Below are 18,161 nucleotides of genomic sequence, written 5' to 3'. Positions count from 1 at the left end.
ATGAACTGGAAGAAGAAGGGAGGATTAGAGAGACCATGTCAAGAGGCAGCGTGGCGTCCTGGGACAGGCGTGGGATTGAGGATTAGCAGGCCAGTGCTTGAATTCTGGTCTTCTCTCTGCTCACTGTGTGACTTGAGACCCTTGCCTGACTCTCAAGTCTCCCCATATAACGCTTGAGCTTAGAATCACCAAGAGTTGTGAGGATTAGACTGGGATCCTGTGTGTGGAAGCCATTTTGCTCCCTCTCTCTCACCCCACTGCTCCCCGGGGTCTACAGTGTTGGGATAAGATCCTGCCTGCCTCTGCTTAGACCCTCAGCAAAGCTCTGATACCAGCTGGAGCTCAAAGTGATCTTAAAAGTTGAGCTTCACCCGCTTAGCCAACAGATGGGGAAAAGTCTGTTGGTTGGGTCTTGTAGGTGTCCCGGTGCCTGTGCAGTGCTGCTCCCAGCATGTCCCACCACTATCCTGGCACCAGGAACTCACAACCTAACCTCTGGATTAACTCCACGGAATGATGTTGACTCTTCAGAATGATGTTGTATTAAAAAATAATAATAATAAATAACTGAATCCATGTCCCATCATGCTTTACACAGCTGATGGCCCTCATTTAGCCAGCCAACAATACCTGCCACGCCAGGCCCGGTACTAGGTGGGTAGTATGGATACTGTGGTGAGCAAGCTGGCGTGCCCCCTGACTTCAGGGAGCCTGTAGTCTGGGGGACTGTCTTGCAATTAAGTGAACATTTTCGTAAAGCTTGGTAATGTAGGTCAGGGTGCATCCAGGGGTCAGGGAAGCTTAGAGCACCATCGAGGGCTCCTTAAAAGAAGTGCTGGGCTTCCCTGGTGGCGCAGTTGTTGAGAGTCCGCCTGCCGATGCAGGGGACACGGGTTCGTGCCCCGGTCTGGGAGGATCCCACATGCCGCGGAGCGGCTGGGCCCGTGAGCCATGGCCGCTGAGCCTGCGTGTCCGGAGCCTGTGCTCCGCAACGGGGGAGGCCACAACAGTGAGAGGCCCGCGTACCACAAAAAAAAAAAAAAAAAAAAGAAGTGCTGCTGAAGCTGAGACCTGAGAGAAGTAGATTATTTCCAGGGAAGGGAGTATCTACTGACCCATGAGGACTGCCCTTGTGAGCCCACGTGGTGTCCTGCTGTGAGTTAGAAATGGGAGCTTATTCTGCCAGGGGTGCAGCTCCCATGGGAAGCCCAGCATGAGGACAGAGAGATCTGGATTTCAGCCCCTCACTCCGCTGCTGCACCATTGCATAAGGCACAAACTGCACAAGGGCGGCTGAGAAGGGCTGGGCCCCCCATGCGGATGGGGTCCTGACAGCTGGGAAACATGATAAAGGGGTGCCCTCGGTACAGCTGACTGCATGGTTTAGACATCTGACCCTGGCTGCTCGGTCCAGTTTTCTGCCCCAGGAGTGCAGAGTTGTGATTCACACTTCATCAGGTTCTCTGGGTTTCTCTGTGCCTACAACTGAGAGCCTTGTTCTCGCGAGTGTGGGTAGCTGAAGAGAGAGAGACGTAGAGGGAGCTACAACTGGATGAAACAGATTCAGAGAGAGAAGGGGGGTGAGAGGGCAGGAGGCCCTAGATGCAGTTGAGAAGCAGACAGGGAGGTCCAGCCACACTCCCTGTCCTCGGCTTCTGTGTGTTCCAGATAAATCCCTCTCAAGAGCTAGGATGAGGATTTCTGCTAATTACACCCAAATAACCATCATTGGAGGCAGTTAGACAGGCATAGGGGGCAAGGCAGGTGGGGAGCAATGAGGCTCTGGACATGGGCTCGCACTTGCACAAGGAATCATTTTGGAGACCTCCCTACCTCCTCCCCAGCCTCCCCAGGGGTCTTTTCTGGGGTTTGTCCCTGGCTTCAGCTTGAACTCCAAGGAAAGACCCCTCAGGCCTGTGCTTGCTACCTTGTTAAGACTGATAAATGACCCAGAAGCATCCCCTAAGCCCCTTCCCCCATAAAAAAGTACACAGATTCTGTTTAGGACCAAGATGCTCTTCCTTCCCTGAAGAGCACCAACCCAACCTGCCCAGTATAAATTGTGGTGAGATGGCTGAACCATCAGCCTGTGGAGAGCTCTAGCCCAACCCCAGATGTGTGGAGGGGAGGCTGCAGTCCACCCACAGCCTAGGTGTCCAATGAGAACAAACTGGGACAATGGATTCTCAAGTGCATCCATCCCCAGGGCATCCCCTGCTGGGCGCAGGCTCTGTAATGTCCTGTTGGGGATGGGGGAGCTCTGCGGTGAAGAGTGCTTGTCATAGTGGATGTTTAACAAACATTTGATATGTGAGCTGATGTCCTCGGGTTATGAGGCATCAACAGACCCTAGCAGCAGCTTCCCGGGCAAGCCACAACCAAGCCCTGCTGTTCCTACCTGGGACTGGAGCTCATCTCAAATTCCAAGGAGGTTGTTCTGCTAAGTTTCCAGAAGTTAACACTCATTTTAGAGCAAATGAATTGCAGCTACCTCTTGGCCCATGAAACCAGACAGAAACAAAACAGAGTGAAGCCCTAGATGGAGGGCGGAGAGTAGAGTGGCAAGGGGTGCTTATGGGTGGGAGGAGCCTTGGATTTGTAGTGAAAGCGAGTAGCTGCCGATTGCTGTATGACCCATCCCCAGTTCAATCTAACTCAGTCCACAGGGCGCCTGCCTGCACCTCTGTAGCTGACTGGAGCTCAGAGAACAAAGTACATCCCCGCCATCCAGTCTCTTTAAATTCCTGACACTCACCAGAAGTGGGTCCTTAGTGCTGCCCGGATGCTACCACACTTCCCTGATCCATTTCTCCTACTTCTCCTGGTGCTGATTCCACACTTTCCTCTCTCTTTAAATCTTCATCCCCCTCTCCCTCCACACTCCCAGCTGATGGTCTGGCTTCTATGTCAGAATAAAAGGAAGAGGTTAGAAGGGCATTTCCTTGAGCTTCCCCTCTCATCCACTGTCTGTCCATCCTGTGCCCACTGTCACTGCTGTCACCTGGGAGTGGTGCCCAGTGCTTCTCACCTGCAAAAGAACATTTCTCCTAACTTCCCCCGTCTCCTACGCCATCAATCTTTCACTGTCTCCATCATGCCAACATGCTATGATAGCTCCCTTGGAAAGCAAAACAAAGCAAAAATAAAAACAGCCTCTATACTGTATCTTCTACCCCTAGGTCCCCCTACAACTTCTACAGTATTTCTGTCTCTTATCACACAAAAGTCCTCAGAAGAGTTGCCTGTATTTCCTATGTCCACCTCCTCTCCCCCTCTCTCTTTTATCTTTCCTGAGCCCACCCTACCATTCACTCCACTAGAGCTGCTCTTTGGCTAGGGCGTCATTGAGCCCTGTTGGGAAATCGAATGGTCGGTTATCAGTCCTCAGCTTCTTCAGTCTCTTGGCATCACTGGGCATCGTGGAACACCCTCCTGGAAACACGTTTTCTGGTTGGCTCTCAGGAGACCACTCCTGACTGTTTCTTTGGCTTCATGCCTTCTCGTGTCTCTTTGCTGCTTCCTTCTCATCCTCCAGACATCATCCAGACAGGAACACCCCGGGACTCAGTCCTCAGATGCTCTTCTTAAGCACCAGGTGAACTCACTCACTCTCTTGGCCTTGAACTCCATGTGAAGGTTAAGGAAACCAGTGATCTCTCTCCTGGACTCTCACCTTGTAAACTCAGCTCCTCCTCTGAAATTTACCATATGCAAAATGAAACTGCTCATTCCCAGTTTTCCCCCAACCTGCTCATCCCGATTTCTGCAAATAACAACTCTATTTCTTCCAGTTGCTCAGGCCAAAACCTTTTAGTTATCTTTGATTTATTGTATTATCGTACAGCCCTCAGCTAAACCATTACCAAACCCAATTAGTTCCCTTCAAAATATATCCAGAACCCAATCACCATGCTACCACCTGATCCAAGCCACAGTCATCTCCTCTTGGAATCCTTACACTAGCCCCTAAACTGGCCCTCCGTCATGTCCTGCAGGGTCCTCGCAACAGTTGCAAGGGTGGCCGGGCATGGTGATGTCACCCCTACTCAGACCCTCCAGTGGCCAACAAAGGCTTACACCTGTGGGCCCCTGTCATCTCTCTGATGTCACCTCTCTCTACTCTGGCCACGCTGGCCTCCTCTCCCTTGAACACGCCAGGACTCCGCCTGGCAGAGGACCTTTGCACTTGGTGGTCTCTGCCTAGAAACCACATGGTTTACCCCCTCCCTTCCTTCTGTCTCTGATCGCCCTCACCTTGTCAGAAAAGCCTTTGCAGACCCCCGATCCTGTACAACAGCTCCTCAGCTGCATGTGCCCTGGCACCTTATCCTGCTTTTTCCTGTGCACAGCATCACCTGCCCTGTTTACTTGCTTGCGGACTGCTTCCCCACAGGAGAGGTTTAATACCACACAGGAAGAGAGGGGCTTGGTCTGTTTCACTCACTAATTATTCTTTGTGGCTGGTACATAGAAGGTACTAAAGAAATATTTTTTGAATGACTGCCTGATAAATCAACAGGGTGCTAACATATTGGATGTTTTCTTTGCTCGTCTCTAAAATAAAGATAGCAATGCTTGCAAGGCTGTGCGTTCAGTCATGCACCCAAGGTCACACTGGTAAGTCATTACTTGGATCCAGTTCATCTTACTCTACTGTCCGTATGTCAGTGGTCACACACATGACCCTTCTCTAGAATCCCCTGTGCCTGACCCTTCCCCTTGAAGTCCCCATCACATGAAGAACTATAGTGGTTCATTTCCTGTGAGTCCAGATTAAAGAATCATCCCTTTCCCCAGAGGCCCCTCCTTCTGAGCGTTCCTCCCCCCTGTGGGGATCTGCACACACTCCCTGTGCAGACCACAGGGGCGGTGAGTGCTGGGCTGGGGTCCAGTTGGCCTTGGCTCTACAGCCAGGGGCTCATGGGGAGGACAGCCACAGCCAGTACAGGTCCCCAGGGACGAGATCTCTGCTGCTGGCGCTTCATCACAGGCAGTGGGTGGCTGGCCAGACCTTAGGGCCCAGCAAGAGCCCTAGAGGAGTATGATTCCAGAAATACTGAGCAGAAAAGAACAATCTACAGGGATCAGCTACAGGAAACTGAGGCTGTGTGACCACAAATGGATACGAGTGGGAAGTGACAGACTGGAGGGGTTCCAACCTCCATAACCATCAGGATTCCCTGCCTCATTTCTAGGGGTACCCATGTCTTTCCCACTGCCCTTCCCAAGTGGAGGGCTCCAGGTACCTGGATGCTGCTGGCTTGGCCTGAAGGCAGATGCTGGCAGCCAGGCCCAGGAGGAGGTAAGGCCAGAGGCTGAGAGCTCAGGAAGGTGGGTGGCAGCAGGGATTGTGCTCAGCTTTCCCGAGCAGCAACCAAGCACCGCACTGCAGCTGTAGAAGTTGCTCAGGGGAAGGGGTGACCTGTCAGCCTAGAAGGCCCCAGATGCAGCCACAGGCTCTCACCTTGTCCTGGCCTCTTCCCAGGCATTTTCCTGAACATGGGAACATCAACCCAGGTCACACAGGCTTGTAGGCCGTGAGGAAACAACCATTCTGAGCATTCCTGAGCTTTGGGGGAGGGGACTGTCCTTCTGGCCACTGTGGGAACCCCCAGCACCAAGCCGAGTCCTTGGCACCTAGGAATGAGTCCTGTGAGGGACCAGCTCTTTCCAGTTCTTCCCCTGATAGATCACCTGCCCAGCCAAGGCCTGCCCCCTGCTCAGGAGGCCAAGGGGAACCAGAGGCTAATGCATTCACCACGCGTTTCCTTATGCAGGCAGGACAGAGTTCCCAGTGGGGGAAAACAAACACTTTGGTCAGGTGCTTTCCACCCTGCTGACATTTCTGGTGCAGCCTGTACCTGCCAGGCCCATAGCAGTACTTTCTAGGCATGGTCTTCTTGTCCTCCCAACAATCCCACGAGAGACCAGCCCTCTCCCGTGTGATGGACACAGGCACCAAGGTCCGGGGCGGCCATGGAGCCTTCATGCCTCAGAGCTGGGACGTGGAGAGGGCAGATCTGATCCTGGGCATTTTGGCTCCAGTGCGCCAGACAACCCGTCCTTACTGTTTGCAAAGCAGGGCCCCAGGCAGAGGCGGTGCGCAAGGGCTGCCGGGTTTCAGATCCCTTCTGCCCTATATGGCCCAAGCGTATTTCCAGACGCCAAATGAGAATCCATTTAGAAGAAATGCTAGGCCAACTCTGGCTGTGAAGTCAGTATAGCCTGTCAGAAGCAGCAATTTTTAAAAATGAAATAGCACTGAATAGAAAAGAAGAGAATAAATTGGAAAATATGGGACTATGTCACACTTACTAAAGGGAAGAATAATTCACACTTGTGTGGGTATGTGTGTGTGTATGTTTCATAACGTCCAATGCAATTTTTATTGTAGACAGTGGTCAAAAGTGTACTGATCTTGTGTACATACAACCCAGTGATGAATGTGTCTCACCCTCCCTGAGTAGAAGGAAAGAAGTTAGAGGATAGCACTAGATTTCCTTGATTTAATGAGTTAAAAAGATTCTTATGTTTCTAAAATGAGGATGCAGTAATAATAACAGTATGCATCAAATGGCTACTTACTTTTTTTTTTTTTCTTTCCTAAAGAGCTGTAGGCTTCTCTAGAATAGCAAAATCAGATCTAACCCACAGGGTACTTTTCTGGCCCATGTACTCAAGTGGCAGGGGGGCAGGAGCCAGATCCCCATCATTATGCCTTTCCAGGGAGTCCAGTTCCAAAGGGGACCCCAACTGACCTCCCCAAGCTTGTACTTGACTTGTACTTGAGTACAAGTCTGTACTCAGGAAGCCCAAGGAGCAAGAGCCTGGAGCCTGGGTTCCAGAGAGGGTAGGGCCTGAACCTCAAGATTCCCAAAGAACGAAGCCAGAGGGAGTAGTCCCCTGGGCAATAAAGAGTATCGGTGATGCTGTTAAAATGCCCTTTCAGGGTCTTTAAAAATGGAGTGATCCTGGCCCCCAATGTGCCCAAACAGTCCCGGTGTCTGCCTATTGGCCCAACAAAATCACTAATAGTGCCCTTTCTCTCTCAGAATGTCCTGGTTTGAATGATAAATTATATGGCCGCCTTATCAAAGGATGAATGAGTTTGTGGACTCTGCTAAGCTCATGCCTGCTTCTCCCGGCCCTCTTTCCCCTCTTTCTCCTCCCTTCCCTTCAGGAAAGCCTGAACAAGCCTCAGGTCCCTGTCCCACTTCCTTCCCTGGCCCTCATCTCCTCTGCTCGCCCAAACCAGAGCTGCTTTCTGGGGTATCTGAATCCCTGGCCCAGCCTTGGGCCCCTCATTCTCCCCAGAGGCCAGGTACAAGATAGGGCGGCTGGCCCAGGAAGAGGAGACATCACAATCCACAGAGCTTTTGAAGAGTCACTCGACCCACAGTCAATGCCCACCTGTCCCAGACCACACTGGGGACCCAGGGAAGCCTCTGTACCTCCCTGAGCCCTGGTCTCCTTGTCTGTGGTTCCTCATCTGGAGCTCACAGAGAGGGGAAAAGGGACAACCCTGGATTGCCCTGGAGGTGGGCAGGGCAGGCGCCTGAGTGCAGGGAAGGTACTAACGTTGCCTTCATTGCATCATCCTTGTGCCCGGCACACAACACACACTAATGGGTGCTCACTGCAAGGGAGATGGTGTTCCTATTTTGCATATCAGAAAAGTCAAGTTAAGCACTTTCCCAAGCCACGTGTGTAAAAGTAACAGAACCTTGAGTCTCCACATGTTTTATTGCACCATCTGTATCACCAGTTAGTCCTCCTTCCTGTGTGTCTCAGAAGTAACCATCAGTCACGAAGGGATGAAAGGGAGGTGCTGGGGTGGGGAGGGGTTATGATGACAGGAGGGAGGCACTTTGAGCCTAAAAAGCAGTGGACACTCTTTCACCATCCACTTAGCTGGGGGCTGCCCTGGGATAGAGGGGTGACGTGATTGTGACTCTCATGGGGTCTGCACATGCAAGGTATGCAGAAGTGTCTCCTGGACGTGACCCTATTGACTGACATACCCGCAGCCATGCGCAGCCATGGGCTTAGGAGTGTGGGTGAAAGAAATGCATTCTTGGGTTGGAAAAGGGGGGAGTTAGACCTTGCCCTGAGCAGGTGGCATGGAGGGAGCCAAGGTAGAGGTTGATAAAGAATAACAGGAATAATAAGGACAAAAATGATGCCCGCTAATGTTCCCCACGTGCTGATTACACGCCACACAGGGCTGGCTGCTCTAGATCTGCGACCTCATTCAACCTGGGAGAAAGGGAGTGACTTGCTCAGGGCCACGCAGGATCAGTGGCAGACGCGGACCAGATCCATCCCATCTCTGCATGGTGTGGGTTTGAAGGCTAGCAATGGGGGCTTTGCAGCTTGATATATTGGGTTCCAGGGAGTGCAGTGCTGAGCTGGGGTTCCCCTCCCTGTCTTTGCCCCTCAACGCTGCCAACGTGAGACTCTTTCATTTTTCAGGGCTGCCTCCTATGTCCTCCATTTGTAATCAAACCCATATCTTTATGAAGTGCCAGGGGCTCTTGGTGACGTTTATCCCCTCAGCTGTCTGTGTTGAGGTTGTTCCTTTGCTGGAGACCAGGCTAGGATAAAGGGTTAAAGCCCACCCCACCCCCCCCTTCAGCTTTTTCCCTAGGGCTGTCTCCCAGTGAGCTCCTCCTGGGGTGGCCTGGGATATATGAAGTACCCAGGGCAGGATGTTCTCATGAAGCCAGGCTTCAGGAATTTTTTCAGATTCAGGTGATTAGGCTCTGTCCTTGGCCTTAGGGTACACAGGCCCACAGTCCACCCACCCTGGGCTCAGCCTGTTGCTTCCCTTCCCTTCCTCATCCCCATGCTGCTCTCTGTCTGTAGTCTCACCCCATCCTCAGGAACCCCAGCTCCTAGCTCAGCCCTTCTCCAAGATTTCCCACTCATCCAGGGCTTTGGGCCCTGTTCCCCTGTGTCCATCATGAAGAGTCACCAGCTCTGCCTAATTTCATGGGAATTTCCAGCTCCTAAGTCTCCATCTTGGGTCTACCACTCACTCATAGCAAGAAATTCTAATTACTTGCTGAAGAAAATATTTAAACAAACAACTGAGGTTATGTAATTGTCACTGGCTGCAGCTCCCTGACCCGCAGCTCTGGAAGCGTTGGGACAACTGTGCTCTGGGCTGGACCCAGAAAGAGTTGCCCATCCCTGTGACATTTCAGCACACATGGCACATCTGATTATAAGTCTGCTAATGAGGATGTGGTTTGAAAATCATTTTTGCTCCTTTGTCTGTGAACTGAAATACTTTTATCTGGATTTTACCATTGCTTAATTTTGCTGAGGGTTCACAAACCACAGATCTTCAGAGTGCTGAACATATGTATTCTTGGGAGTTCAAATCCCCAGCTTTCATCCTTCACTCCCAACTGTTCCAGCTTCAGCAATTTCATTTCACCAGCTGTCCTGCCAGGGGACCCCAGCACCACCTCATGCCAGTGTTACAGATCCTTTCTCAGAGCAGCCAGATGGCCTCCTATGCAAAAAATTTTTTTAATTAAAAATGGTTTCCAAGTAAAATAAGACAGGCAGACAGAGTCCTCCACCTCATCCCCTCAACCTAAGCCACTTACCGCTCAAACTGGTCTCCACCCAGAAGTTGCTTAGAAACATGTACAGAATGTCCAAGGCAGCTTGGAAATGACTTGCATCTCTTCTCCCAACACACACCGTGGGCTGTTTTACAGGAATCAGATCAAAGTGGAACAACCTTGTGAAGTTTCCAGCAACTAAATGCAACTTTCCCACTGTTTTCACTCACATGTTCACACAATTCACTATCAAAGTGAAACAAAAGACAGAAGAAGGCATCTTTGGCAGGTTAGGGCTTGGAATTGTGGCTGGAATGAAAGACACGTATGAGAAATCCCATCTCAGGGACCCAGCCAAACCCAAACTGAATGAGTCAGGGAGCTGCTGCCAGCCTTTGGGAGTAACTTCAGCCTGATTTGTGACTCTTTGGGTATGCCCCCGATGCTTAGGACAAGGGAAGGCATGTTTTTGGACCTTTGCACTTCCCAGCATCCAGAAGGAGACACAAAAGAGGTTACCTGATTCCCTGGACGTGGCTGGTGGGTGTCATCCATGATGAGAAAAGAGATGCAGCGATTTCAGAAGAGCCTGGAGGGAAAAACCAAGCAAAAATGGAAATGGATGGAAGGAAAACATAATTTACAAAATAATATTAAACAATTAATTTTAAACAATGTGAGGAGAGCCTCACATGGTCTTGAGGCTTTTAGGATTTTGGATTCAGTGTCTTTCCTCACAGAAGAATGAAAAGTACCTCAAAGGTAGCAACGTGTTAGATTCTGGAGAAGAAAGATCAGCCTCACCTTGCTCTGGGGTTCCCTGTGTGCTCAAGAAAGTGTGAATTCATTGTAGGCACTAAATAAAAATGCTCTGCGTGGATCTTAACATCCTTTATTTGAAACCCTCCAAGAAATTCCCACAGCTCCCCTCTGCAACCCCACTTCCCTTCCCCATCCTCAATCACACCATCTCTCCAGGGTCCTCAAATGCATCTTTCTTTTGCCCAAGCCTCTTCCCAGACCTTCCACACCATGGCTCTATTGATCCTTCAGCTGGACCCTCCCCTCCACCAAGATGCCTCCATGATAACCATTTCTGCTCCACCCTGTTTCCCTCACAACGCACAGATCTCCACATCATCTTCACTCCCTTGTTCACGTGTCTGTGTCTGGGTCTGTCCTCCCCCTGGTTGCCAGCCCCACCAGGCACTCTCCTCCACACCTCACCCCAGCTGTCTCTGGTAGGACAGCCTCTGCGGGCAGCTGGCATTCTTCGGTCTTGTCTCTCTGGCAGTTTTCTCCTGTCACACAGCCAAGTCCAAGTTTGTTTACCTTCTCTTTAGCCAAAGCCTGACTGACCTACTATCCCAAGAAGGAAGGCAGCAAAGCTGTCTCCTGTTAACTATTTACAAAGCAGTACCTTTTTTGTTGCTGTTGCTTACATACCCTGAGGGTTTTACATTGGTCAAACTGACATAATTTGAATAATGTGGTAAGTTAATATTTCTCTAAAAACTTTCATGTGGTTACATTTGTAATGTATGTTAATACATTAACATAAACTGCAATATTCGTTTTATTTAAAAAAAATCATTTGGCAAGTTTCATATGGAACACTGTAAGTCCCCAAGACTACAGGCTGAAGCATTAGGAAAAATCGAATATATTATTTTTAACATACTGTGCAAAACCCCCAGAGGATTTGCTCACAAGGATCTATCTCGTTTAGGCACTTTTTTTTGGCAGCGCATGTTTGGAAAGACGATTATCACCCTAACTTGTTTTCAGTGAGTAGATGAAAAAAAGAGAAGGCAAATCCAAGAAGAGGATTTAGTAAAAGAAATACAGGAAAGCAAAGAGATAGGAAGAGCAAGCCTAGAGGCAACAGAGTCCTCCTGGGGGAAGGCCCAGGCCAGGGGCTCAGCCCGAGCTGCACGTTAGGACCACAATTCCCAGACTGTGACCAACAAAATCAGAGTTGGGGATTGGGAACCAGGTGGCAGTACTTTCATTTGCTCTTAGGGAAACTCATGGTGGGAAATCACTGCTGTAGACCAGAGGTGCTCAAGTTTGAGAGGTGATCAGAGGGCTTCTTAGGACGCATTTCTTGGCAACACCTCAGAGCTTCTGACTCAGCAGGCCTGGGTAGCCCCTAAACAGGTGCATTTCTAACGGGTCCCAGGGGATGTGGCCCTGCAGGTCCAGGACCACAGGCTGACAGCGAGCCTGTGCTCTGGACCTGGGATGCTTTGCCTTGGGGAAAAGACAAAGCCCCAGGGATTGTTTGAAAACGAAATCAAACTCTCTAATAGCTTCACACAGCCTCTGGGCCCCCATGCCTCATTATACCTGCTTTTGCCTATACCTCACCGGGTTGCACAGGAAGCTTTCAAGGCTTGCGGGGAGAGAGTGGCACGTGGAAGTGGGAGGGGTGTCCGGAGGCAGAGGCAGGGCCAGCCCTGCAGCCTTGTTGGGGCAGGTGTCCTGCCCATCTGCTGCCTTCAGCCATGGACATCCTCCTCCTCCTCTTCTCAGCCCGTCACTGTGGACCCAGCCTCTGTGTTGCTGCTCCCTCTTCCTCTTCATTCATTTCTTTCCCTCTCGTTTGATTAGTGGGATTCTCTGAGTGTATATGGCAGACCTCATGCTACTCACTCAGTGCCCTGCAGAACTTGAGGGCAGTGGGCTGCGGGGGCTTTGGTTGGGAGGAACGGTCCAGGTTTAGTGAGTGTCTCGAGGACTCAGTTGCTAAGATGGTATTTAGAGACACAGCTGCCAATAGAGGTTACTTTATAGGATGGGATTCTGGGGCACTGTGTGGAATATCTTCTGTCACCTTCCAGACCCAGTCCCACACTCTTGGGCCTGACCTCTGCCCTGGGAACCAACCTGGCCAACACCACTGCCGGCATCACCAGCAGGAGCTGAGGACGACGGGATGTTTATTCCCTGGAGCCTTGAGCCAAGTCATCCCACCTCCCCCCGCCCCCACCCCGCCCCTGCCCGCTTCTGCTGATGGAAGGTGGAACTCTGTCCCTCTGTCCAGGCCTGCTCCCTGACTTTGTATCTGGCGACTTCTCCCTCCCCTCCGCCCTCTCCAGGGGAGGTGACTCTGTGTGCTGCCTGCACTTTTGTAAGGAATTCCTTTATTAAACTCTCCTGAAATGACGTTAACTGGAGTGTGCCGTCTCATCTCTGCGGGGACCCTGACTGCTACATTCACTTTCACATTTTCAGATTATATTTTTCCATGATGTTTGCATTTCTTATAACAAGCCCATGTTACTTTTACAGTAGAAGAAGTAAACAGCAAAGAGAAGAAGCAAGGAAAGGCAGCAGTCAGTATGCTGCATGGGGCGGAGAGCTGCTCCCTGACCTGGCCCACTCTGGGCCTAGGTTTCAACCCCCAAGGGGACATAGAACAGACCCAGGTCCCTGCATCTGTGCATAAAATACCCAGGGGAAGATTTTAACTCAGCGAATTATGATGATGCAAAAGGATTTGCTGAGAACAACTCAATTCACCCTCTGGAGTGAGAAGGTTATAACTTTACTCCGCATTCATTTCAAGGTCTACATCAAGCTCAGAGGCTACAAGGCCAGGCTTTGGACTTAGGCAGACCTGGGCTCCAGCCTGTGTGACCTCAGAGAAGTCACCCAACTTCTCTAAACCCCAACCTTGTCATTGGCAGAATATTAGCTGTGGAGAGAATTAAATGAGATAATATATTTTCAATCTTTAACGTAATGAGCACCCAGGAAGTCCTCAAAACACGGAGATAATCCTCATATAATTATTATAAATGCTATTCCATACCTTGAGCAATCGTGAGTACAGTAAGATGGACGATGATATACACACTTCTAGTTTTTCACATGGCATGTGTGGCAAGAGGCATTTTTGGTCCCAGTCTGGCCTGGGCTGCTCCAAGGTCTTCAGCCGCTATTCTGTCCATCCTCAGCTGAGGGTCCCTAAATACCTGAGGCCCAATTTGCTCTGCCTTGGGCTGGCAAGCCCTCCTCTCAAGGGCTTTGCCACAGTTGGCAGAAGATCCGCAGTCTGAGGATCTATAGTCATTCAAAGGTCACTTCACGCACAGATGTGTTACCACCTGATGTCTGAGGAAGAAAGCTTCCCTCCAGTAAGTTTCCCAGGACTCCAGCCGCCAGCCTGGTGGTCAATTGGGACAAACATCTTGCTGTCGGTCACGCGAGGGCTCTGTGTCCAGCTCAGTGCGGTTTTGGGGCTGCCATCTTAAACGTTTGCTGTTCGGGAACAGTCTTTTCCTGAATGAGATTCAAGCTCAGTGCTCCCACAGGACACGGGACAATTCCCCTATAAAGGCACCCTGTCCTCTCTGTCCATCCAACCACTCCTCCATGGTCAGAGGGCCTCAGTGGAAAAAGCACTATGTGTTTGACCCTGTCCATCAGGGGGTCATCGGAGGTGAAGGTAGGAATGGTTGCCTTGAAGCTCTACGTCTCCAGGCCTGAAAGACCGAAGCCACTTCCTTGTCCCACCCTTATGGGCTGGGAGCAAAGGCTTGCACGGGAGCCTCTCAGGATGGCACTCGAAGGACAGCTGGTCTCCATGGACTGTGTCACACTCTTGTTTCTGTCCTTCCCTGGCCACTCTCCCTCTGCACATCTATGGCCCAGGTCTGTGGGAGGATCACGGAGATCATGGGTATAGTGTCTGCGTGGCTCGGGGCTCAGCTCCTGGTGTCCACTATGCAACCCCAGGCCCAGCTGCAGGACACGTGTCCACCAGTGGGGTTCTCTGTGGCACCAGACCCTCTACTGGGCATCCAACAGCTTCCAGCTGCCAGACTGATCTTTAAGTATATAAATTTGTTCATACCCTTCTCCCTGAGTAAAATTCTTCAATGCTTTTTTTCTGTGCCTTTATAATAAAATTCAAGCATCTCTCTAGAGTCCACCCACAGGCTCAGGAAGCTCTGCCTCTGGTTACCTTCCAGTGCTCATCAAAAAGCACCCCATCACCTGTTTCCTGAGATCCAATCTCCCCACCATTTCTCTGTCCCTTGACCAAGCCCCACTTGCTCCCTCCTCAGGACCAAGACGTTTGTACTTAGGGTTCCCTTGCCTGGAGCACTGTCCCCTACATCTTCCCACACCGCCCCCTCTTCACCCCCAACTTAAAGAAGTCCCTCCAGGGAGCCCTCTTCTGGTCCTCAGGCAGACCCCCTCTCCTCCTCAGTCCTGCCTGCACCCTAACTGCCCTCAACCCATTTATCATTTGACATTTTCTCCCTCATTGTCTGTGAACGTAAGCGTGTAAGGGCAGAGAGCCTGTTCATTTCCACCTGTGTCACCAGGCCCCTAGGACAGTGAAGAGAACATAGTACGGGTTTAATAAATAGCTGAGGATGGGTGATGATTCCCCAAGTGCCTTACAATTTAAAGACACGGGGGTCCTGGCTCCAGGCCAGAGAGCCCAGAGAAGCCCAGGCAGCCATGCCCCCTGTGGACCAGTTCACAACAGGGAAATAGAGGTAGGAAGTGTCCCAGCCTGGCTTCTGAAGAGTGAAGGTCCCCAGTGCACCTGATGGAGAGAGACTGGGGATGCCGGAGAAGTGGGTATTCAGAAACCTAGGACGCTCAGGTGTGGGGAGCACTGATGGCGGAGGACAGGTGTGGATGCTGTGGGTTTCCAGCAAGCCTGAGCCCGGCACCAACCGGTGGGATGCTGGGCTTTGGAGCTAGGCGGCTTGCCCAGGCCACAGCTGGCCAGGCTCAGCTGAGCCTCCCCAGAGGGGGAGAGCTGTGTAAACAGGAAGTCCACTGCCCGGACGCTGATGTGCCTTTGATAAGGGCGGAATCCTCCGAGGTCTCTTTCTCCCAAACAGTTTCTCTGTTGGTTTGAAGCCACAGCTCCAGTGCAGGAAAACAAACTGGAAAGCGTGGACACTTTCCTCCTTCCTGACTCAGTCTCCATGGGGGAGGGAAGGGACGGGAGAAGAGGAGAGGGGACGGAGGGAGGGACTAGGGACGCATGAGAAAAGGGGTGAAAAGCGGAAGAAAATAAGACGAGAAAAATGAAGGAGGGGGTGAGACACCGAGGAAGAAGCAAAGGAAGAGCTGAGTGATTACGTAATTTCTCTGAAGTAAAACCAACTAAACAAAATGGAACGTTGAAAAGCTAGAGGTACTTTGAAGGGATCAACGTAGGAAGTTTCATAGGTTAGAACTTCTGTGGAGCCCCTGCTTGCAAACACCCGAGTCAAAAGCACTCTCTTTCCAGAAACGGGTCTCGCCAGAAATTCTGTTTTCGAGTGTGTGCTCTTTGTGGAGAAGAGAGAAAAGGCAGCTTAGCGCCATCCCTGCCGGGTCTCTCCAGCCCTCTTCTCCCTGCTTCCTACGCAATCTCCCACACAGAGCTAATCTAGCCCAATTGTTCCCTGTAAATCGTTCCCAAATCTCCACTCTGTCCTCATTTCACTTCCAAAATTCAGTCTCACATTTTCTATTACCTCCTCCAGCCTGAGGCCCCATTGACCCCTCAAACTTACTAAAATCTGGCCTCTGAGCATCAAGTAATATACAGAAATAGAAGGAATACATCAAAAATGAGAAGTAGAAGGATTGCTTGGAAAGCATTTGTATTTCTGCAGTATTCCTCCACCCCCCCACACATTACTAGGTTCTTTGCATGAAGCAGGTGACCAATGGCTGTTCACTGAGTGAATAAATTGATAACAGACACCACCATCCACCTAAATGGAAATCACTCCCTTGAGAAGCCCAGTGAGCCCCACCCCTGCCATCCTCCCTGTCCCCTCTCTGCCTCCCCAACTCGTCTTCTTCTTCAAACAGTACTATGCGGTAGCATCTTCATTGTCCCCCTCTTCAGTTTTCCTCCATTCCAATGCATCTGGCGAGCTAAATCTTTCTCAAGCCAAGGTTTAATATTTGACACGTACACATATGTCCCACTGTGTGCCTGGCCCTGTGCTAAGCATCGCACATACATGGGCTAACTTGCTCATCAAAGTCACCACGTTATGCAGGTACCCCTATTTCTCCCCCCATCCCTGTACAAGAGGAAAACTGAAACCCTCATGCAATATTAGTGGGATTGTCAATTGGTACAGACACTATGGAAAACAGTATGGAGGTTCCTCAAAAACCTGAAAATAGAACTGCCATATGATCCAACAATTTCACTTCTGTGTATTTACCCAAAGCAAACAAAAACACTAATCTGAAAAGAGAAATGAACTCCAGTGTTCACTGTAGCTTTACAATTGCCAAGATGTGAAAGCAACCTAATTGTCCATCAATAGGCAAATGGATAGAGGAGATGTGGTGTGTATATATATGTATATATATATATATATATATGTGTGTGTGTGTGTGTGTGTGTGTGTGTGTATACACCTAGGAATATTATTCATCCATAGAAATAAAATATTGCCATTTATGGCAATATGGATGGACCTAGAGGATATTATGCTAAGTGAAATAAATCAGACAGAGAAAGACAAATACCATGGGATTTCACTTATATGTGGAATCTAAAAAACAAAACAAACAAATCAAAACAAAAACAGACTCATAGATACAGAGAACAAATGGGTGCTTACCAGAGGGGAAGGGAATGGGGGAGCAGATAAAATAGGTGGAGGGGATTAAGAGGTACAAACATCCAGTTATATAATAAATAAGTCACAGGGATGTAATACACAGCATAAGAAATATGGTTAATAATATTGTAACTTTGTATGGGGATAGATGGTAACTAGCCTTATGTTGGTGATCATTTCATAATGTATGCAAATGTCAAATCATCATGTAGTACACCTGAAACTAACATATTCTTGTAGGTCAACTATATTTCAATTAAAAAATAAAATAAATAAATACATAAATAAATAAATAAGAGGAAAACTGAGCTTAGAGGTGGCACAGCTCACCAGGGTGAAGCAGGGAGCCTGCGGTGACTCCACAGCTGATCGCTACATTGCTCTCTTGGGTTCTCACTTAAACAGCGCCCCCCAACGCTGGAGAACATAATAGCAAGTCCTTCCCTCTGACCTTCCAGACCTTCCCAGTCTGCGCCCCGCCCCCTTTCCAGGAGGATGCCCCCTGGAGATCTTCCAGTTTGGCTCCTCTGAGCTCCTTCCCCACATGCTCACCTTTGCTCTTTCCCCTGCCTAAAGAGTTGTTTCTCAACATATTCAAACCCCACCCATTGTGGAGGGCCAAGATCATATAACACATGACATCTCCTTTTGGAGGCACTTCCATGTGACTTTCCTGTGTAGCCAGTACCTACCCTCTTGTGCTGATGTAGCCTCTTGGGGAACTATGTCCTGGCAGCACCACGGTGTCTCCCTCTCGGGCTTTGGGGCAGAAAGGAATATCCACCCTCTAGTGGTCAAACTGCAGGAGACCTCCCAGCTGTTCCTGCTGCCTTCTCCTAGCAACCAGACTAAAAGGGGAGCTATTCCTCAGAGCTCATGATGAATGTTCCTTAAAGAGACATCATCACCAGGGAACTCCATCTGACCAGCTTGCACCCAGGGAGGTCAGTATGTCCAAACCCTTTCAAAAGAATTCCAG

The 18,161-nt window shown here is 50.1% G+C and overlaps 1 protein-coding gene across 1 annotated transcript in view; it reads left to right on the top strand.

Moving 5' to 3' along the window:
- The window catches only part of CXCL12 (C-X-C motif chemokine ligand 12), a 28,317-nt gene extending 15,784 nt beyond the window's left edge, over positions 1-12,533 (top strand). The window contains exon 4 of the mRNA XM_060119310.1: positions 12,419-12,533. Coding sequence (XP_059975293.1) covers positions 12,419-12,503 — 85 coding nt within the window. The 3' untranslated portion in view covers positions 12,504-12,533. The remainder of the gene's footprint in view (positions 1-12,418) is intronic.
- The last annotated feature ends 5,628 nt before the right edge of the window (positions 12,534-18,161 follow it).

The sequence above is a fragment of the Mesoplodon densirostris genome, chromosome 1, assembly GCF_025265405.1.
Source record: "Mesoplodon densirostris isolate mMesDen1 chromosome 1, mMesDen1 primary haplotype, whole genome shotgun sequence".
Classification (NCBI taxonomy): Eukaryota; Metazoa; Chordata; class Mammalia; order Artiodactyla; family Ziphiidae; genus Mesoplodon; species Mesoplodon densirostris.
Note: the sequence above shows the minus strand (reverse complement) of the source record. Positions and strands in the feature narration are given on the sequence as shown.